The 23,941-nt window shown below is 34.0% G+C and overlaps 1 protein-coding gene across 7 annotated transcripts in view; it reads right to left on the bottom strand.

The window, feature by feature from the left end:
- The window catches only part of cspg5a (chondroitin sulfate proteoglycan 5a), a 67,268-nt gene that overhangs the window by 5,058 nt on the left and 38,269 nt on the right, over nt 1-23,941 (bottom strand). Inside the window, exons 3-5 of one of the 7 annotated variants that reach the window (XM_056475021.1) lie at nt 20,580-20,768; nt 14,253-14,331; nt 7,475-7,531 (exon numbers count right to left, since the gene is read on the bottom strand). In XM_056475021.1, coding sequence (XP_056330996.1) covers nt 7,475-7,531; nt 14,253-14,331; nt 20,580-20,768 — 325 coding nt within the window. Of the gene's footprint in view, nt 1-7,474; nt 7,532-14,174; nt 14,332-20,579; nt 20,769-23,941 lie in introns of all 7 variants that reach the window. The other 6 variants (XM_056475022.1, XM_056475018.1, XM_056475023.1 and 3 more) reach the window with 6 other exon arrangements.

Genomic DNA, 23,941 nt, shown 5'->3' with positions numbered 1-23,941 from the left:
TTCAATCAAGTGATAACTAGGGTCAGACGGAATCTGCAGACGTTTTTAGCCATTTCCTTCGGCTTAGTCGAAGGTTGCCACAGTGGAATGAACCACCAACTATTCCAGCATATTTTTTATGCAGCGGATGCCCTTCCTCGTACACAACGGTCAATTCAGTTCATCCAATTCACCTATAGCTCATGTCTTTGGACTGTAGGGAAAACTGGGGCACCTGGAGGAAACCCACATGGGGAGAACATGCAAACTCCACTCACAGAAATGCCAACTGTCCCAGGTGAGACTCGAACCAGCGACCTTCTTGTTGTGAGACAAGGGTGCTACCCACTAAGCCACCGTGCCTCATTAATTAAAGTTAACCAGGTCAATATAAAGCCATGATCCAAATTTCCATAAGACTTTGTTTGTAAATATGAATAATACTAATAATGAAAAACAAGAAAAACTATTGAAACTGCATTAAAAAACTATGTGCAAATGGGCATCCACTGGCAATGACTTCTGTGTTCATGGTAATGTGACTTTTCAGATTTTTGCATGAATAGTTTGGTCTTCAACGGGATAACTGGCTCCATAAAGTCGGCGAACTCCACTTTAATAAGCACAAATAACAGCACACTGTTCTAGGTTTTGGAACAGAGAACATTTCTAATGAAAACAAACTGCCGCTTAAGCATATTATGCATTCAATTGTGGATCCCTTGAATTATTTAAAGTGCAAAGCGTTGAGGAAGGACACGAAGACCATGAAACGGGAACATACAGTATAAGGGGGCACTGCAGAATCTGAGGCTTTACTGGTCTAAAACACAAATCTGGAGTGGACAGAGGAACAGAAGGGAACAGAGCTGTGGGTCCACACTCATCTTGTGTTAATGAAAACAGATATTTCACTGCACACATCTTGAATCTGGAAAGTGCTGAGGATAGAGATTAAAACTGCAGTAACAGGTTGGACAGATCTAACTTCTATACTGTAGGTGCACTAGCATGGTCCATTTGCTGTCTTAAAGGGACAGTTACCTCAGAAATTAAACTTTTGTCATCTTTTCTTGTCATTCATCACCTCCATCACTTTATCACTGTACAATATAAACTATAAAAATATATTTAATTAACTAATTCATCTCTTTTTTTAGATTTATAGGCATTTTCTGTATCTTCAATCTTTCAAAAATTGCCACAGCGGAATGAACCGCCAACTTATCCAGCATATGTTTTACGCAGCGGATGCCCTTCCAGCTGCAACCCAGTACTGGGAAATTTCCATACACTCCCACATTCACACACATACTTTGTCCAATTTAGTTCATTCAATTCACCTTCACAAATACAGGGAGAACATGCAAACTCCACACACAAAATCCCACCTGGTCCCGTCGGGACTCGAACTGTCGACCTTCTTGCTGTGAGGCTGAGCCACCGTATCGCAGCTATTAGAAATTAGTTATTAAAACTATTATGTTTAAAAATGTGTTAAAAATATTCTCTCCATTACACAGCACTTCATAAATATTTGAAAAGAATTAAATCTTCACAACATGGTTTGTTAATTAATTTTGTACCATAATTTCTATGACCAACACAGACAATATACATTTCAAACATCTAAAAATGTCAATAAAAGTCACTTAATTTAACGGTTCATCATAAAAGTTGTCAAAGCTGCGATCAAGGTCCTATAATGCAATTTGAAAACAGAAAACAACAGAAAACACCAATCATTCACAAAATATAGGGAACAGATTTGGCAGCTAATAATTCAGTGTTCTCTAGCATTATACATTACATGACCAACAGACAATATCAAAATTATTAAATGTCGAAATTATTCGCCCTTATATGATTTTTTTCCCCACAAATGATGTTTCACAGTGCAAGGAATTTTTCACAGTATTTCCTATAATATTTTTTCTTCTGGAGAAAGTCTTATTTGTTTTATTTTGGCTAGAATAAAAGCAGTTTTTTAAAGCCATTTTAAGGTCAATATTATTAGCCCCCTTAAGCAACATTTTTTCCATTGTCTACAGAACAGACCATCATTATATAATGACTTGCCTAGTTAAACTAATTAACCTACACTCAAAAAAAATTATAATTTTTTTTTGCTCGTTCAAACTACTTATTTGAAATGAGATTTCATTGGAAAAACTTAATTTTTTAATGTCCAATCCACATAAATTTGTTAAAAGTGTTAAGTTAACTTAATCGATTTGTGGTGGGTCAACGTGAATGAATTATGTGGAACCCTGCATTTTTTACAGTGAGCCTTTAAATTACCTTTAAGCTAAATATTAGTATCCTGAAAATATCTAGTCAAATATTATTTACTGTCATCATGGCAAAAATAAAATAAATCTTTTATAAGAAACTAGTTATTAAAACTGTTATGTTTAGAAATGTGTTGAAAGAAAACTTATTTCCGTTAAAAAGAAATTGGGGAGAAAAAAACCTTTTCAATTACAAAACCTTTCAATTAATGACTTGAAATGAAAGACTTATAGATTAACATCTTAATTTGCGTTTTACAGAAGAATCACATAAAAAGTGAAAAATCCTCTTTTTTTGGATGAACTGTTTCTTTAAGTGGAGTTTCAATCTCAGACAGAATATTCAAGCTACCACTTCACTTATCTGACCTTTCCGCTCTAGTTTATATATGGTCTATTTCACTCCAAAACATCTGTCAAGTCACAGAGCCTCCCTGAGGGTTCAGGACAGACGGAGAGGTAGAGAGAGAGAGAGAGACTGAGGGTGATTTGGCTGTCGGCCAGAGTCGGGCTCTTTTACTCAAGCGGATATCGATCTGAGAGCTGATGGTAATAAAGAGGCCCGACTGTCCACATTTCTAACCCCCCTCCTCCTTTTCTCCTCATCTTTAGAGTTTCCTCTTTTCATGGCATACATTTCATTTACAGGAGTGTTTTCTCTTCGATGATGAGCTCCGAGCCTCTATGCAGACGGAGGAGGCAATCAATTTATGGTGTCCTATATTGTCTGAAGGTCATGGAGTGTGTTTTTGAAAGGATTTTGGAGAATTTATCCCATTCTTGATCTCATATTATGTTTCTACAGACGACGCTGGCTGAAATACAATACACTTGTGCATGTGAATTCCACTAATAGACTATTATTACCGATGTGTTCTGTGAATGTGTATTATTAAAAGGGACAATTCATCAGAAAAAGTCATTATTTTTTAAACTTGTCTAAAGACGATAAAAAAATAATCATAATGACCATTCTGAATCTATGAGCATAGGGACGCTCATGTAACATCTATAATGATAATGAGGCTAAGGACAGTCTTAGTTTTAGCCAACAAAAAGTTTCTCTCAAAACAGCTAATTTTAGTTTTGGGTCAAAACCAGTGACCCACTGGGTGCTTTTCTTACTCAAAATGACTTCTGCTGCCTGATCAAGCTACTTATCAAAAAAGTGAAACAACACAGTTATTAACTTAATTGTTTTATGTTCACTTCACTTAAATTTGTAAAATTGATTAAGTTAACTTGATCGATTTGTATTGGGTGGGATAACGAAAGAATTGTGTGGAACCCAGCATATTTTACAATGGATGCACTGCTGTGTAAAGAGCAGATTTTTGCTAAAAGTATGAATAGCATTGAACATTCGTCATATTTTATTTAATCTATAATGTTTTCATTATAACTTAACAGCCTTTCCCTGACTGTGTAGTCACTAAAACATTTTACACATCAAACTTAATGATTAAGAGACTTTCATGGATTACTATATTGTGTTGTTTTTTGTTGTTGACATTTTTGAAATCTAAAAGTGGCATCTCAAAATCCCAAATTTCTCACCTTCCGTTGGTCCAAAATGCTACTGCTAGATTCATTTGTATTAGTTGGAAACATGACCACATTACCCTCCTTCTAAGGGGCCTCCATTGCCTGTGCATTCAATTCATAAAACCCTTCATAATCTAGCCCCAACCTATCTCTCAGAGCTGTTGCATTTTTATACTTCTGTTAAAGCTCTCAGATCTAGTGATCAAAATCTTCTTTTAGTTCCTCAGTACAGACTATAACGTAGAGGGGACAGAGCTTTTTCTGTGGCGGGTCCGCGGTTATGGAACACTTTGGCCCTTGTGATTAGAATGGCTCCATCACTTTCTATTTTTAAATTACTCCTAAAAACGTACCTATTTAGTTTGGGTTTTTTAATATTATTTTAACAGTCCTTTACTGCTTAATTTTTTAATTTATTCAGTCATTTTTTTTGGCTTATTTTTTATGATTTTATAATCTGTCTTTTTATTTAACTTTGTCTTATGTACAGAACTTTGGTCAGTCTTGTGGCTGTTTTTAAATGTGCTTTATAAATAAATGAACTTGAACTTAACAGAACATTTTAGACAGTAACTTACACATGAGTGAAATTACGTCAGGGCATTTAAAAGATGACAGAACGTTAATTTTGTGTGAACTGTCCTTATAAGATGCCGTTTACACTAGTGTGTTTTTGTTTGAAAATGCATTTTAGAATGAAAAACACAGCCGTTTTTTTGCATTTCAGCAAAATGATCTCCGTCCAAACTATACAGCCTACAATCCATGATAGGAGACCATTCACACTCACTTGATGACATCCATACATACAGTCTCCCTCTAGTGCAGTGTTTCTCAATCCCGCCATAAAGATCTGCATATTTTGCATGTCTCTCTAATTTAACCCATCTGATTTAGATAACCAGGTTATTAAAGAGCTCTGTGCATGACGTGTTCTGACTGTTCCCTACTCCCTTCTCCTTCATTGAGCTCAATACCTGAGCACGATAAACCTTTATTTCACTTTAAAATATTTGTTCATGCATTTACACAACAGCACTGCCTGCGGCATCTTACTAGAGTGAAGTTTGACGTAATAAACATCTCTGTGAATAAAGACAATATAAAATGCCATTTGAATGCAACATGCAGTTGAAGTCAAAATTATTCCCCCTCGTGTGAATTTTTTGTTCTTTTTCAAAAATTTCCCAAATGATGATTAACAGAGCAAGGAATTTGTCACAGTATTTTCTATAAAATTTTTTCATCTGGAGAAAGTCTTATTTGTTTTATTTCGGCTAGAATAAAATCTGTTTTTAATCTTTTTAAAACTATTTTAAGGTCAATACTATTACCCCGCTAAAGCAATGTTTTTTTTGACTGTTAACAGAACAAACCTTCATTATACAATGATTTGCCTAATTACCCTAACTTGCCTAATTAACCTAGTAAGCCTTTAAAATGTAACTTTAAGCTGAATACTAGTATCTTGAAAAATATCTAGTAAAATTTATGTACTGTCATTAAGGCAAATAAGAAATAAAGAAATCAGTTATTAGAAATGAGTTATTAAAACTATTATGTTTAGAAATTTGTTGAATAAAATATTTCTGTTCAACAAAAATTGGGGAAAAAACTTACAGGGGGGCTAAAAATTCTGACTTCAACTGCATGTGCTCCCTTTAAACTGAAATCATATTGGAATATCTTGTTGAGTCAACGTAAAGCCCTTATTGTTGAATTAGAATAAAGGTCTGACATGAAAAGAAAAACATACAAAATGTGCAGAGCAGTGGGAAACCAGGACCGGTGTGCTGACATTTTATCCTACCCATCAGATTATGATACCAACACTGTATTTGAATGGTTCTAAAGTTGGGGTTAGTGATTAGGTAGGTTAGTGCGATATTACAGCTTCATATCACACTTCTCCACATTAAAATTTACACTGGTAGCAAAATCTGATGGGAAGCATATTGCGTCATCAAAATGTGCTACCTTCATTTTGAATGGGAGGTAGGACAATCTGACAAGATAGGACAAATCGACAGAACACCGGGATTGAGAAACAATTTGATAGTGTAATGGTCGTATGAATGTAGTATTATATGAACTTTTGTCCAGAAGGCCAGTCAGAGAGCGTTTGTGGATATCTCCGTCTACGTTTTCAAAAGTTTGATACAGCAATTGCCGTTTTTGGTTGGTCTGACTGACTTTGTGGTTCAGTCATCAAATTTAAAAAAAGCTGTCAAATATGTAATGCTGGTAGCTTAAAAAAATATTTTTTGTCTATAGAAAAAGGCATCAAAACCACTTTTTAAATTCTGGCTTTCTGAACTCTAACTTAGAGAGACATAGGCCCAATCCCAATTCTATTTTTGTACCCCTTCCCCTTGGCCCTTGAAACAGAGTACGAAGTGGGCTTCAAAATTTACCCTAAGAAATGGGACAGCACTACAACACCTGCAAACATCATCACATGTCATCACAATCTCTTGCTTCATTTGAGATCAGACAATCGTGACTGCTGTAGTTATTCCAGTTGCGTTATTTTTTGGTATTTATCTTCAGGAAATCACTGAAGGCATATATCATGTTATTATAATGATATAATGCTGCAATAATATCGTAACTGTATTGTGTATTTACACCGTGGCCATATTCATCAATGTAAACACACAAAAAACAACATTAACATTATAGCAGATGCTGTAAAAAGATAATTCCCAGGCACTAGACTTTTCTGACAGGGTATTCAAGTGTCATCGAGTATCGGAATGTTGTGGGACTGCTATATAGTAGTTATTATAGTAGATTTTTATATAGATTTTTATATTATTATTTAGCGTTTTTTATTATAGCATTTTTTTTTTTACAAAGCATGATGGTAAAACATGAACGCTGTTATGAATGTATTAAAACATGTACTTGTTTGTTGTAAAAATTCGTAATAATGACAAAAAATACTAATTTGTGGATCTTACTTCCGGGTTCAGCCATACTGCCGTTGTGGCTGGTGTATTCTGGGAAATTTTCTTACCCCTTGGTTTCGAGTGTGGTCCTGAAAAATCTCCATTCGAAGGGATATGTACCCCTTCCCCTTAGCCCTACGCCTTCAAGCTAAAGAGAATTGGGACACCCCTACCCCTTTACGTGAACGCGCAAAACGAGGCAAGGGCTGAGGGGTAAATTTGGAATTGGGTCTTAGACACAATCATTCTGATTGCATTGTTTGCTTCGAAGCCACCTGGAAAGACTTTTTTAATCATCTGTCAAATGTCAAGGATAACAATTCAAAGGTATGACCCTTTCATTGTTTGATAGATCACCATATTGCCTGTGCCCACTGCCCTAGAAGTATATGCATAACGTTGTTAACCTATGTATAAAACTGGAGGAACTGATGTAACAGTGGTTTTCATGAGAAAATATTTTGGAGTAGTGTGTAGTCCAGACGTAACTGTAACAAAATATAAAATGTAAAACAAAACTGCACTTGTATAAACAGCACCTAAGACTTCAAATGGACCATACTGTCACATAATGTAGGATCGGTTTCCCCGATGATGAGGATGGGAAGGAGGGCCAGGATTGGTCATTGGAGTTTGATTGACAGGATGACAGCACAGTGATGGACAGCTGCTGTCCTGTGGGCGGAACTGAGGGGCTGTCAGTCTTACCTCACAGTCGGGCTCCTCTTTGGTCTTACACTCCCAGGTGTATCTGCTCATGGTTTTCTGAGGGTGGGAGACCATTATATACCTCATCAAAATCATTTACATTTAGAAGGAGACAGAGAGAGAGGGACAGAGACAGAGAGAAGGAAAGACAGACAGAGGAAAGGAAAAGAGCCCTTTATCGGTGAGAAGAGTTTCTACCTAGGAGCCACTTATCTAGTGTTTCTTTAGTTGGCTTTATTTTATTCATTTATTTTTCAATAATGCTAAAATTTTTAGGTTTTAACAGCTGAGGTGGAAAATGGAACATTATTTACTCAGCCTCATGTTGTTTCAAAGCCGTATGCTGTTTTATCCGTTTAACTTAACCAAGTTCAACTTTATCACCATCACAGGACTCTTAAGAAAATGTAAATATAGCACACACATATGAAAACAAATATAAAATGTACACTACCGGTCAAAAGTTTGGGGTCAGTAGGATTTTTATTGTTTTAAAATAAGTTTATCCTGCTTACCAAGGCTGCATTTACTTCATCAAAAATACAATACAAGTTGTACAATTGTGAAATGTTATTGCACTACAAAATAACTGTTCAAAAGTAGATTATATTTAATTTGATCATTTATTCCAGTGATTTTTAAAGATGAATTTTCAGCTTCATTACTCCAGTCTTCAGTCACATAATCCTTCACAAATCACTCTAATATTAATTATTATTATTGTTGTTGTTATTGATAATAGTAATAAAAGCAATAATGACTGGAGTAGTAATTTCATTTGAAACTACATACAATAAGAAAGCAGTTATTCGATGAACATTCATTCTTTTTCTTTTCGGCTTAGTCCCTTTATTAATCAGGGGTCACCACAGCGGAATGAACCGGCAACTTATCCAGCATATGTTTTACACAGCGGATGCCCTTCCAGCTGCAACCCATCACTGGGAAAACCTTGATGAACAGAATAATAATTTTAAAAAACATGACCCCAAACTTTTGACCGGTAGTGTTTACACATTTTATATTTACAATAAAATATGCTAAGGTAATTTGCTTATTTCTAAAAGTGAATAAAAATAGTCGTGTGACATGAGATTTCTATCATGAGATAGAATGAAACTCTGAGGTTAACAATTCTATAATTATATTATTAAAAAATATTTATTTAAAACTAAAAAATGTAAATTTTTTAAGGCAAAGGGAATATTATTGATATTGTTTGTTGTTTACAATAATACTAACCAACACATTTTTTAAGTAAATGTACATTACTTTAAATAAATTATTATATAAACTTTCATAATAATTATACAAATTCAGTGAGCTACACTGGAATATTTAAAAAATTAATGTTTGAATAAAATGAAATTAAAAAGCACACAGTATTTCTATATTTTAAATATTAAAATTTGTATTTATATATATATTATATATGTATATATAGAGCAAAAAAATTCTAGCTAATTTATAGATAGTTAAATGAATATATCCAGATAACTAGATAAGAAACTAATACAAAAGTCTGTATATTTACAGTTCAAGTCAGAATTATTAGCCCTGCTTTTTAATTTTGCTTTCTTTTTTAAAATATTTCCCAAATGATGTTTAACAGAGCAATGATATTTTCACAGTATGTCTGATAATATTTTTTCTTCTGGAGAAAATCTTATTTGTTTTATTTCGGCTAGAATAAAAGCTGTATATATATATACATACACACAAAAAATAATAGCATACAATTTAAAAAAAAACATCAGGGTAAGTAAATGATTACTAATTAATAAATCTCAAAACCGTACATCCTAAAACTGAATTAGTGTCCAAAATTGTTAACAAATAAATAAAATCATTAAAAGAGTAGCTATATGGTATTCTTAATTTTCATCTATCTGAAGCTTTCAAGCTGTAATTAATCCAACTTATTGTCGAACTTATTGTGAGTTTTTGTGACTGAAACCATTCACCAGCTCACCTGTACTGACCCCAATAAGCCTGAAGGTCTCAAATATACATTCATAAATAAAGAAATAAATATAAAAAATTAATAAATATATAAATTAAATAATAAATAAATATATTCCTCTGCTGACCTGCCATCAGAATAACCAAGAGGAGAGACTGTGTTATGTTATGGTTATCCCACAGAAGAGAAGGACCCCGTGTTAGATCTACATCTACCCATGCTTCGCTCATGTTAGCCAGTGTTATGCCACCTACAGGCAGCAGCCAGACGTTGCATCTCAGATGTTTATCCTGCACTGTTGATGAGCCGCTCACCGTCTCCTCTTTCTGACCCAGGATAAACCAGTGAAACGACACACAGCTATATTAATGCGATGCAGTGGACAAGCAGACATGCAGCGATGCAGAGGAAAAACAGAGAGAAAGGGTGAAGGGGACGAGCGCCTGTGGTCCATTCTCTCAGTACAAGGTCTGCAATCGGGACTGTGTGGTCTCTTATACAGCCAACGATATTTCTTTCACCTTTCTTGAGGTTAAAAGGTTTTTTAGGTTATGTGTTGTTGTTCCTGTAACAAGTGATCGCTCTCTATTGCAATAAACAAAATCACAAAATACAAAGCATCCATTTGTGTCAACATTATCGGTGTGTTATGCAATGACAAATTGACAATTGTTTACTCTAAGATTGATCAATTTAAAATTAATCAATTAAATTTTAAACAACAATATAATATAATATAACATAATATAATATAATGAAAAAACTAACAAAGAAATAACTTTAAAATCTATTTCAAAGCATTTTAAAGCTCAAAAAAATTATATTTCTCAGAACTGTAGCATTTTACATGAAATAAAAACATTAATCAGATGTGCCATCATAATAGATACAACTACTGACAGAGAACTCCATTTATTTAAAAAAATCTAATAAAATATACTAACATTATATATTTTAGCATTGAAATTATATATTGAATTACAATTTAATAAAATGTATAATTTAATTTTAAAATAAATATTTAAATAAAATTATTAACACAATATATATATATATATATATATATATATATATATATATATATATATATATATATATATATATATATATATATATATATAAACCTTAAAAATAACACAAGAAATTTATTAAAAATGAATGCACTTTTTCAATCAATTATAAAGCATTCTTAAAGTTCAAAGTACTAAAAAGTCCTCAGAATTATAATATTTCACATTAAATAATAAAAATAAATCAGATATGCCATTGTTATAGATGTAGCTACTGACAAAGAACTCTAATTTAAAAAATCTAAAATATACCAACATTAAGTTTAAATATTGAAATTATCAAATTACAATTTACTAAATAATGTATATTTAAATGTAAATTAATAAAAAAAATTATAATATAATAAAATCCAACATTAGAAAAATATTAAAAAACTATTGAACTTTTTCAATCAATTTTAGTTTAAATTACTAAAACATTTACAATATAAACTGTAAACATACCAAAAAAATTTTTGTATAAAATATACATTTTACTTATTTTACTACTTTGACTTGGTTTTAACTGTATTTTTAAGCTATACAATAGTTAAGTATACAATAAACAGACAGATTTTACCCTACTACTGTTACTCATCTTCATTTTGGAAGAATCCCCCTTTACACTCCATTGAATTACAATTTAATAAAATGTATAATTTAATAAAATATATTGTGGTAATAATTTCATACATATATAATTATTAACAAAATATATCTAGAAATGTATTAAAGAAAATGTATTAAAATGTATTAAAAATTAATGCACTTTTTTCATTAATGCACTTTTTCTAAAAAGTCCAAAAAAAGTCCTCAGAACTATAATATTTCACATTGAATAATAAAAACCAATCAGATATGCCATTGTTATAGATGTAGCTACTAACAAATAACTCTAATTTATAAATAAAAATAATAATAAAAAAAAAAAAATAATAATAATAATAATATATATATATATATATATATATATATATATATATATATATATATATATATATATATATATATATATATATATATATATATATATATATATATATACCAAAGTGAAATTATTAAATTACAGCTTACTAAAATAAAGTATATTTAAATGTAAATTAATAAAAATATATATAATTTATAATAAAAAAACTACATCAGAAAAAATATTATTGCACATTTTTTCCAATCAATTTCAAAGTACTAAACATTCCTCAGAACTATACTAATCAGGTATGCCATTATTATAGATTCAGCTATACTTACAAAAGAACAACATTACATTTTGAATATTGAAATTATACATTAAATTACAATAAAAAAAACTAATGTTAATAAATTAATAAAAATCCTCAATCAGCCAAAAAGTAAGAAAAGTTCCTTTGATCCATAACATATTACATAAAAAATAAAACCCACCATTATAGATAGATAAAAAATCCAACTGTATATTATTTGATCAATCAAAAAGTAAATAAAAAATAATCAAATCACACAAAGCTACCAAAATTTCATCTGAAACTGTAACCAAACTCTCACCTCTAGCCAGATAACAATAGCTGCAAATGACTGATCAGCTTTTGCAAGTGTTTATGTGTAATACAAATAACCTGAATGTATATGTGTATCTTCCAGGTCTGCGTCTCTATTGATTTGTGCATGGGAATCAATAGCGCTGCTTTCCTGTGAGTCTCTGAAAGCGCTGGTAAAGAGTGTGTCTACAGGCTCATCTGGATGACACTGACACACTCACATCACCACTATTAATGCAAGACACTGCAGGTCGACTGACTCACTCATATACTCAAAAAATTATTTACATTTTTTAATTACAATACTAAAAATTGATTTGCAGCTTGTTCAAACTGCTTATTTGAATTGAGCTGAAACTACACAATTATTGAGATTTCTTTGGGACAACTTCATTGTTTTGTTTTATGTTCAATCACTTCAATTAAGCTAACTTAATCAACCCAGCATTTTTTACAGTGTAGTTTTCACCATACTTAATTCATACAGCTGATTTGATATAATTACGAATTGCAGCCAGCAAGAGGTGCTCAACCTGCGGTCTGTGTGAGTCCTAATGCCCCAGTAAAGTGAAGGTGACACTGTATTGTCAGCGAGCGTCATTTTTCGGATGAGATGTTAAATGGAGGTCCTGACTTTCTGTGGTCATTAAAAATCCCATGGCACTTCTCGTGAAAGAGTAGGGGTGTAACCCTGATGTCCCGGCTAAATTCCCTCCATTGGCCCTTACCCCCCCACCCCCTCATGATTGTGAGGCATATTAGGTGTACAATACATGCAAATGTGTCATCATTAAATTAAAAATCCCCTTTTTGGATACATTTTTATTCTAGAAACCTGAATATCGGATAAGGTCAGGTTAAATAATTTGATTTTATTTTTATATATTTGAGTAAAAGTGTTTATATTTATACTTTTTATGCCATACTTATATTGAAATACTCCTAAAGGTTTTTTGTGTAATAAAAAATGTACCATGTACAAATTATTTATGAACAAACTCCATCTCTAACTTATTTTAATAACTTAAAGTTTTAACTGTATTTTGTAAGCTATACAAATTTTAACAATGTTTAGTAAAAAAAAAATTTCTCTTACTGGTCAAATATTTTTTAAATAAATTTTCATATATATTTATTATTTTTATATATTTTTTATCTTACTCTAGAATGTTTTGTAAAGATGTTAGTGCAAATCCCTTAACTGCTGTATTTGCTATTGTATATGAAAATAATAACTTGTCAAAAAGTGAATTGGACTGCATTGCCTTTACTTCTCTTTTGGCAAGATGCTTGATTTGAATCAATTGGAAACAATTATTTCCCCCTTTAAACAGTGGGCCAATGATGCGTTGCATTTCCTTAGTTTGGAAAAAATAAGACTTAATTTCAATGGTTCTGAGTCCAAGTTCACTACCATGTGGTGTCCATACATAAATTACTTCCAAGGCCAAATATAATTGTAAATGTACAAAATGATGCTGATGCTGTCAGGTTTTGCTTGTATTGTACTGACGTTTTTTGTCTTTGCTTATATTGTCACAACATAAAAGCACTATGTTTATATAAATGTTGTGTTATTAGTTATGTTGATTAATGAAAGTATGTTTTTTGACTATTTAAATAAATAAAAAGTGAAAAAATTAACAATGTTTTAGGTCATTTAAAGTTAAAATACACTGAAATCAGCCGCAATAAACAAACAAAATAAACAACAACTGTATTTTAAAATTTAAGTCTGTTGTAAGTGGAGATTTATGGCTCATTTTGAGAAAACAGCCTTTAAACATTTGCGTTGCAATTTAAATCTACAGAAACAACTTAATAAAGTGTGACAAAAAGGTGTATTTTGTGTTTTATTTACTTATATTAGACCAAAAAAAGCCAAAAAGCTCAAAATTCTCAAATCTGACAGGTGTAAGATAAAGCTTTTGCCTGCAGTGTCTCGCCTTAATGGAGCATCAAAAGCGGCGCTCACGAAAAAAAAAAAAAAAAACGCCAGCTTTTTTTCCCCCGTTTCCTGGATACCCTGTTGCTCGGTAACCACAGTCATATCTGAGAGCAGACCTTTTCCGCGGAGAAGAAAACGCGGCGCTGCGAAAGGTTAGACTCGGGGGTCCATGCAGAGAGAGGAGGACATGGGGGGGGAGCAGAGAGAAAGACCAGAAACACGTTACCTGACAGATAATGTTATCATAGTAAGCCAAAGCACGGGCATGAGGGAGGTTAGGAGGGGTGTCGCAAAGTTTCCTTACATTTGGATGGGAGCCCTCAGCGATGGTGGACAACGAGAAATTATCATTGTGGTGCTCCGAGGAAGGACGGTACTTACTGCTGCGAGGAGGAGGAGCGATTTGTGGGGGGATGAGAAGTACAAAGATGTGGACATGACGGAAATGTGGAAGAAAATAGAAGAATTGAGAGGTTATGAGAGAGAGAGACAAGAGAGAGAGAGAAAAGAGCATTAGTGCAATTCTAAGCTGAAGTTTAGACACACTGAAAACACAACCTGTGATGCAACATACCATTTTCTTTATCAAAATACACTTACTTTTACACTTACTTCTTGCATAAACTACTTATTTAAAATGAGTTGAAACAACACAATACTAGTTGCTTTATATTGAACTTTAAGACAACCTAATTGTTTTATGTTGAATCCACTTACATTTGTAAATCAAGTTAACTTAATTGATTTGTGTTGGTACAACATGAAGGAATTGTGCGGAACCCAGCATTTTTTTACAGTGTAAACAAATATTGTTAACACTTTACAAAAACAGGGCATGAATAATGATGTACTTATATGTCAACTAAATGATCCTTTGTTATGAACTAATGATAAGTTAAGGCAGGGATCACCAAACCCGGTCCTGGAGGGCCAGTGTCCTACATATTTTAGTTCCAACCCAATTAGGCACGCCTGAACCAGCTAATCAAGCTCTTTCTAGGTATACTAGAAACGTCCAGGCAGGTTTGTTGAAGGAAGTTGGAGCTAAACTATGCAGGACACTGGCCCTCCAGGACCAAGAGTGGGCACCACTGAGTAAAGGCATGCGCTAATCACTTGTTAGCTCATGATTGTTAATTAATGCATTAATTAAAACTTTAGTTTCAGCTAAATGTAACATGACTTTACTTGGAGGGGCACATTATCATTAAGTTATTCTTACCAACTCATTAACTCCTTTGTTTAAACAAAAAAAAAAAACTGCATATTTGTTTTTTGACAGAAGCCTTTTCTATTGTTTTTCAATCTAAACACGCACTCGACGGACGTGCATAACTGCTACATTAATAATGGAGTAATGTTTAGCATACATATTAGTACATCATTATTCATGTACTGTTATTGTAAAGTGTTACCAAGATATTTAACTTGGAGAGTTAAACGGGAGATGCACTGTACACCAAACACATTTCATGACCATAAAAGAAATTCAAATTCAAATGGATCAACAACTAAATGCTCCCCAGTCCATATAATCCAATTATTAGCCATCCTCTAAAAAAGTGATGTTTAACAGAGTAAGGACATTTTTCACAGTATTTTTTATTGCTCTTTTGTTTTGTAGAAAGTATTAATTCTTTTATTTTGGATGGAATAAGAGCAGTTTTTAAATAAAATTAAATCATCTCAATATCATTAGCCCCCTAAAGGATGATTTTTTTTCAGATGGCTACAAAAAGTACTGGCATCCAATGACTTGCCTAATTACTCTAATTAATAGTTATGCCTTTAAATTGCAGATTAAGCTGAATACTAGTATCTTGCAAAATAACAAGTAAATTATCATGTGCTGTCATCATGGCAAAAACTAATGATTTTAGTTATTAGGAATTATTTATTAAAGTTATTATGGTAAAAAATGTGTTGAAATAAATCATCTTTCCTAGGGCTGGGCGATAAAATCGGTATTGATATTTATTGACCGAACACCATTCTCAACGATAAAAAAAGTTTGGTATGAAGTTTCAGTATGAAGGCTATAGTTTTGTTAAATGTGGCTGCTGAGCACGCGCCTTGGAAGGAATGCCAATAAGCTTAGGGTTTAAGTTTGTCATTTCCAATGGAGGTGCGCGACTTGCACGTGGAGGTGACGCATGTGCATTTTCCAGGTACACCTAGTTAAAAAACATCTGAACTTTTCTGAATGCCACGAGCGCACCTCGATTTATGCAAGTATAAACTAATCTGCTTCACACTTTGAATGGAATAAACATTTCAGTAATAACAGCAGACTAATTACCTCAGACAAACACAGCGCATCCAAACACTGCAGCGCTTTTTACTTTTATCCATAAACATGTATCAGAGCTGCAGCAATGGTTTGTTCATTTTTCATCCTCTGAGAAAACGATTGATGGCTGCCTAGTTACGAGAGACGGCATAAGAAATGGTGAAGGAAGCCATGCGCTCGCGCTTGCACTTCAGGTCAGAATAACAACACACGCAAAAATGAGCGCCGTATAGCAGCAGTTAGGAGATTGTAAATAAAAAAGAATGTAAGGATGTCGCCAGAGCGGCTTTTTGGTTTCTTTTCTTGTGCATCCCAGTCACTAGCTTCCCATCAAAAAGATTTTTTTAGCATAGGGGGTAAAATAGTCATTTATCTTCACAATTTGTAATGTTGCAGTATGTATTTGAATAATGATGATTGTTTCTTTACTTGAAAGCTAGATTTGATTATCATAATTTGTTTTGTTTACATAGTTTGAGGTTTACTGTATCATTATTATTCAGACCTTACAGATGCTGATCTACCTTAGTTTATTAGTTTCTTTAACACTTATGTTTATTTTAATATAAAGAGATCAGATATTTTGTTGAAATATTTTGGTTTTTGACTATTAAAACTATTTGCCTTAGTAATGTTGGTAAATAATATAAAGTGGTTAAATAAATAAAAAATCCTAATATGCCTAAATGTATCGTTACAAAATATTCAATAATTATCGATATCGAATGATATGAAATATGATATGATAACTTGTTTGGCAATATCGCCCAGCCCTAATCTTCCGTTAAACATCACTTGGAATTTTTTTTTAAAGAATAAAAATTTCACATAAGGGATAACAATTTTGCTTCAACTCTGAATTATGTCTTTACATGACTACATATCAACACATACAATCGATTCATAATAACATGATTTTAAACATTTTACTTATGATATATTATAAACACACACACACAGACACACACACACACACACACACACACACACACACACACATTTCTAAATATGCATTTCAGCGTTTGTTTTCAATGACATTTTTGTTTAATTTGGATAACAAACAATTTTCCACTGTGTTGGGTCTCCACATGATGTGAACTGACAGAGAACTTCCCTTTTTGTTGTTGCTATAATAAATCCAATCTTCTCCTACACTACTTGACGATTCGCTCTTGTTCAGCTCGGCGAATGAATTGAAGCACATCTCCACACTGCTGCAGATGGAGAGGTGGGTGTATCTGATGTATTCACTGCTGCTCTTCTAAACTCTCCTCATCACTGTTGTCTATGGAGGAGGGCGTGTGTGTGTGTCTGTGTGTGTGCTGTTTAATAGTTGGCCGTAGTTTCCACCCCCCGGGTCTCACAGCTGTATGTAGGTCATCCGCTCCTCCACCCCCTTCGCTCTGCCCTACTTTCAGCTGGAGCTTCAGTGACGTCATGCAGCCTGTCAGCATTAACACACACTCACTGCTTCACTCGCTCTCCGCAGCTGCGCATTCCTGACACTAACACTTCGCTGGGTATTAAAATCACTGCAGATATTACAAAAGCATTCACTGTTCTATTGTGTTGTTACACTTAAGTAAACCCTTATCTTTTAGAGTTTAAAGTTGCTTGCTGGCTTTTGGTTTGGTCTGTACTAGTCTCCTATAATGGCTGTATGTGTGTTTATGCTCACTTATTTGAAATACAATAAAAATGGTAAACACAAACTCATTCTGAAAACGTACCACTATATACATTTCTGGAGAGCACCAAATACGTCCCAGAAGGTACATTTTTCTGCAGTTTTTGTTTTTTGCGAATCCACCAGAGGCCGCTGTGTACACATTTTCAGATCTCAAATTTCTCTCGCAAGTGCATTCGCACCTGCTCTTCTTGGGTAAATCCACCAGAGGCCTCTGTGTACGCTTTTTCAGATCTCAAATTTCTCTTGCAAGTGCATTCGCACCTGCTCTTCTTGGGTAAATCCACCAGAGGCCGCTGTCAACTGACTGACATACTGACTGACCAATCGACTGACCCACCCTCCTCCTTCCCTAACTCCAACCAATAGTATTTTCAAATGCACTGCTTGACCCACCCGCCGACCCACTTCCCTAAACCCAACCGACAGTTTTCAAAAGCAATCTAAAAAAAGAAAAGCCCTCGCCTGATTTTTACCACGTTTTCAGATTTTACCACATTCTCACCCTGTTATTTACTTGTTTATTTTATATTTTGGCTTCTGTTTTTATTTTACCCGCTATCTGGAACCGTTCTTTGCTGGACTTGAACCCCGTTGCTGTGGTGAACTCCTCTCTGCACCTCAAGTCTGCCGATGTACATGGCAAGCTAACTGGACAAACAGCGGGTAACAGCGGGAAAGCCGTCTGTACGGAGGTAAGCGGTCAGTTGGTAAGCACGAAAAGGAACGGTGTCATACTGCCCCGTATCATTAATTTTAAAGACAAAATGCAGCCATATGTACATCTGGCTACATAATTCGCGATCTCCAGAAATGTATATAGGGCTACAGTACGTTTTCAGAATGAGCCTCTGTTGAAAATTTTAATACTGTGAAATACTGTGTTTCTACTTCAATTTTTAAAAAAATATTCGTTATCTCTGTTGGCAAACCTGATTCGGTGCTTTTAGAGTCACACGATTCTTCAAAAATAAATTGTTTAGTTTCATTTATTCTTCCTTAGTGACAAGGAAACATTTCTTATTATTATCAAGTTTGAAGTTGCTGCTTAATTATTTTTGTAAAAATTGTGATACACACTACTAACACATTAGTAATGAAATGTTTGTAATCAGTACAATCAAAGGAGAAAATTAAACATTCATTCATTTTTTTTCAGCTTAGACCCTTTATTCTTCAGGGGTCGCCACAGTGGAATGAACCGCCAACTATTCCAGCATATTGTTTTACACAGTAGATGCCCTTTCAGCTGCAACCCAGTACTGGGAAACACCCATACACACTCATACATGACGGCCAATTTAGTTTATTCGATTCACCTATACCACATGTCTTTGGACTGTGGGGGAAACCCATGCGAACACGGGGAGAACATTCAAACTCCACACAGAAATGCCAACTGGTCAAGCCGGGACTTGAACCAGTGACCTTCTAGCTGTGAGGCAACAGTGCTAAACACTAAGCCACCGTGCCACCCCAAAAATGAAGCAAATGAAGTAATATTTATACTCAGATTTTTTATCTGAGTTTTTACTATAGCTATCAGGGTTTCCACAAGGTATTAAAGAGCACAATTATATTACATAACAATACAGTAATAATAAATCTCTGTATTAGAATGATTTCTGAAGGATCATGTGACTCTAAAGACTGTAGTAATGATGCTGAAAATCCAGCTTTGCCACCACAGGAATAAATCACATTTTACTATACAGTGCTGTGCAAAAGTCTTAGGCCACTAGTATTTTCACACAAAAAACAGGCTTACAGTCAGTTATTTCTACATTTTTGTAGAATTACAGTTTAAAATATCAATTAATATTTCCAAACATTATTTTTGCCATTCAGACTGGATGACAATCAGATCAGATCTTGATCGCCACTGGCTTGCTTGGTTTGGGACTTGTGGAGCTGCTCATCGATGGATTTGCTCTTCAGTGTTGGACTTTCAGCAGTGACAATTAAACCACACTGAACTGAATTAAACTGAACTCTGGAAACTGGACTGACAGCATTTCAATTTACTAGAACTTCTGTGTTAAGCTGCTTTGACACAATCAACATTGTAAAAGCACTATAGAAACAAAGATTAATTGAATCTGTGTTCAGAACTGGCTGTTGTCCGATTCCTTGTGCAGGCAATAATCTCACGGTATAATTACAATTAATGACAAAAATAATGTTTGGAGATGTAAATTGATATTTTAAACTGACATGTTACAGAAAAATATAGAAATAACTGACATTAAACCTTTTATTTGGTAAAAATATTAGTAGCCTAAACCTTTTGCACAGTACTGTGTATTCAAACAGAAAACAGTTATTAAATTGTAGAATTAGTACAATGTTTTGCTCTGTTTTTTATCACAAAAATGAAACCTCAACGAACATAAGACTTCTTTGAAAAACATTCTCTCAATTTTGAATGGTGGCATATGCTTGAGGGAGTCCACGAGAATGCTTTGCTTGTTATTTACATAAGAAAAAATCTGGCAATATCCACTGTGCAACTTATTTGTTCCTAATTCGGTCACAAAACATGAGGTTTTAAGCTGTTTAATCCATAAACCCTTCTACTTTGCCTTTCTCTAAAGACCACATCATATTTTCATGAATTTTGTTCTTATCCCCTTTACTGCAGGCCAGAGTCTCACCTGCGCTTGCGCAACTTGTTATTCTCGGTCTTGAGCACGTGAAGTTTCTTGGCGAAGCAAACGATGATCATGAAGAGCAGGAGCACCATGAGAGCGGATGCCCCGATGGCGATGACCATTACCTGGAACTCCGTGATGACCGACTCGCAGCGAGCACCCTTGTGCCACATGTAGTCCTGGATGTTGCACCTGTCAAACAAAAAAAGGGGAAACATATTCAGTTGAAGTCAAAATTATTCGCCCTCCTGTGATTTTTTTTTTTGCTTTCTCAAATATCTTATTTGTTTTATTTTGGCTAGAATACAAGCAGTTTTTAATTTTTTTAAATCCATTTTAATGTCAAAATTTTTAGCCCCTTTAAGCTATATTTCTTTCAATACTCTACAGAACAAACCATCATTATGCTCTGACTTGCCTAATTACCCTAACTTGCCCCTATTACCCTAGTTAAGCCTTTAAATAGCACTTTAAGCTGAATATTAGTATCCTGAAAAATATCTATAGCAAATATTAGGTACTGTTATCATAGCAAAGATAAAATAAATCAGTTATTAGAAATGAGTTATTAAAACTATCATGTTTAGAAATGTGTTGAAAAAAGTCTTCTTTTCGTTAAACAGAAATTGGGGGGAAAATATACAGAGGGGCTAATAATTCTGACTTTTCTCACAATCCACAATTTTTACTGTGATGCTTTTGTTAAACGTTAATTCGCTATACAATTTCATGCAAATGTTTTAGCACCTCTTGATAATTATCATCAGTGGTGTAAAGTAATGAATTACAATGTCTACCTGTGTATTTGTACTTTTTCTGCGCTATTTTCCTTTAATCTACAGTCACTTTTTTTTGTTGTCTTATTGGTTGAGTGAGCTTCCTTTGTGGTGACTGTACTGTTGTTGTAATGTAAAAGAACCTATAGTAAAAACAAAAATGTAAATATGTTTTCCAAGCCTGTCTGTTGTTTTTAAAATACTTCAAGACAAAGCATTTGCAAATTCATCTGTCAACACCATTGCTAAGAATTCTCCCTAAAAAAAATTGTAACATGTCATAAAAGCCTACCGTCTCACGATCTTGCGACCTGTGAGGCTTTTCATATCATTAGCACTCCAAAATACTTACAGCAAAATAGTGCTGCATTATGTAAATATTTCCCTTAGTCTTGATTTTATCATCTGAAACATGCTGCAATTTATAGTCCATATAGATTTAGCCCAAGTTGTACACTTTGAACCTTGTATAACAAGCAATGAGTGTGGCCACAAAGCAAGACGGCTTAGCACAAAAAAAATACATGCAATTTGTGCATGTGTTTGAAAACGTAACATTCTGTAGTGCGTTTAATTATTGTTTAAGGACATTCTGCATTTCGGATAAAGTTCTGAAGATCACTCCACCAGCAAAGAACAATGAATGAAAGGTTCTGGAAAGTGATTTGGTGGCTTTCTGTGATGGTACCATGAGGGGCCGATTACAGCGAACACGCTCTTACGTTTCAAAAACGCAAGGTGCACCTCACTGCCTTTTTTGTTGACAAGAAAAAAGAAGCACTGTGTGCTTTTTACGTCACTAGGCAACAACTGAATCAGCTGCGTTTTGTGCGAGAGTGTTGCTGTTGATATTGTTATATTTGTAATATTTATTAATATTGTGATATTCAAGGTTTGTAAAGTCATACAGCTCTGAATAACTTGAAACAGCGACCACGAGTCTCTCCTCCATCTTTAAAAGTCTCTGTAGTTGTCTTGACAACACAAACACTGCTGTCGCCTTAATGGAAACCCTGCCTCTGCTTTCATTTGATGGGAGAATGAAAGAGACATGACTGAAATAACATGCTTTTTCCGCTTAGAGTTTAATTTTTTCAACTGCGAGCGCACAGTGCCAAAAACACAGGGCGCGCAAAACGCTTGTGGCCATTAGTAAATCATTAAAAAAGGCACCTCTCAACGCAAAAGCACATTCTTTGCTGTTGGCCCCTTAATAGTCATTTATCATACAACTGTTATATTATACTACAATACACCACTGTTTAGTGTAGTAAAAATTTAAGTATACAGAACTACAATATTTGATAGTTTGATGGAAGAGTTGTAAATACTATAATATATACAGTCTAATACACATTACTATAACGTGGTTCAAAAACATTATTTACTAGTATTTGTTTTCCATGTGGGTTGAATTTCTCATTTCCAGTGAAAACACTTGGAGCAACAAGGCCTTTACTGGGATTTGTTGAACAGACATGCTAACACATACTCACTTTAAAATGAGCAAACACACCCTATTAAGACACACAAGAGAGACACTATTTGAAAGCTCATTGGCTTCCCAAAAACGTGCCTTGACTCTCCACTCGGGTTGGTTATGAATTATTCATGGGGGCTCAGAGCATCTTCTACACCAAGGGCAAGTTAAAATTCACCACCTTCAGCATTTTTACCATTCATTTTTGCAGACACCTGGGTGGATGACAAGTTCACTGCCTTTATCTTACCTTAAGTTAATCTGTGCTGCATTAGACTGGATTTAACCACAGTTCTGAACCTGTTCATGAAGGAATCTCGATAAACTTCAAACACTATCAGAAATTGTCATATAAAAATTCACCTACATTCCCCTTGAAAATCCAAAAAGGCAATCCATTGTGTCACAATATTATGTTTGAGGATGAATGGAAATGCTACCAAAATGGTTTCATAATGCTGGGATTTGTATTGGGGTTTTGTCAGGAATAAAAGCCCATAGGCACCTGCATTTGCATCTGTCCAGTTCTAGGGAGCCACAGCTCTGAGCTATTCTAAAATGATAAGCTGTTTTCCAACAAAAGCCTCCATTGACATCTATGTATAAATAGCCTCTCCTCAACAGCATATTGTAATATTAGCTTTTTAGACATGCTTTTTTGGCTAAAGGTTGCAGGCTTTGATTCATATCATGAAGCTCTGTTCATGACAGACAATCCAAATCAGATGATAAATAAGACACTTGCTTTGAGCCACGGTCACACTTAGGCATGGGACGATAACCGTTTTCAAGGTATACCGCCGTTTGGAAAAGTCAAGGTTTTAAAACTATCAAAATTTTCTGCTATACAGTTCCTAAGGTATGTGTAAGATTTTTTATTAACTTTTTTTCTGATAACAGTATCTCCAACAGATAAGAAATCCAAAGATGTCATTTTAAATCGTAAAGAAATCTGTTTTTGAAACAAATGAAGACAGCACAAGTCAGTGATTCATTTAAATTAATTAGCTTGACATGTTTACTGCTTCGAAATATTTGAAACCTTTCACAAAATAAAATATATTGTGTTCAAAGGGGAAAAACTTTTTGTTTTTTTATCCAGACATTTA

Source organism: Danio aesculapii, chromosome 16, assembly GCF_903798145.1.
Source record: "Danio aesculapii chromosome 16, fDanAes4.1, whole genome shotgun sequence".
Taxonomy (NCBI): domain Eukaryota; kingdom Metazoa; phylum Chordata; class Actinopteri; order Cypriniformes; family Danionidae; genus Danio; species Danio aesculapii.
This window is presented reverse-complemented; position numbering and strand designations above follow the sequence as displayed.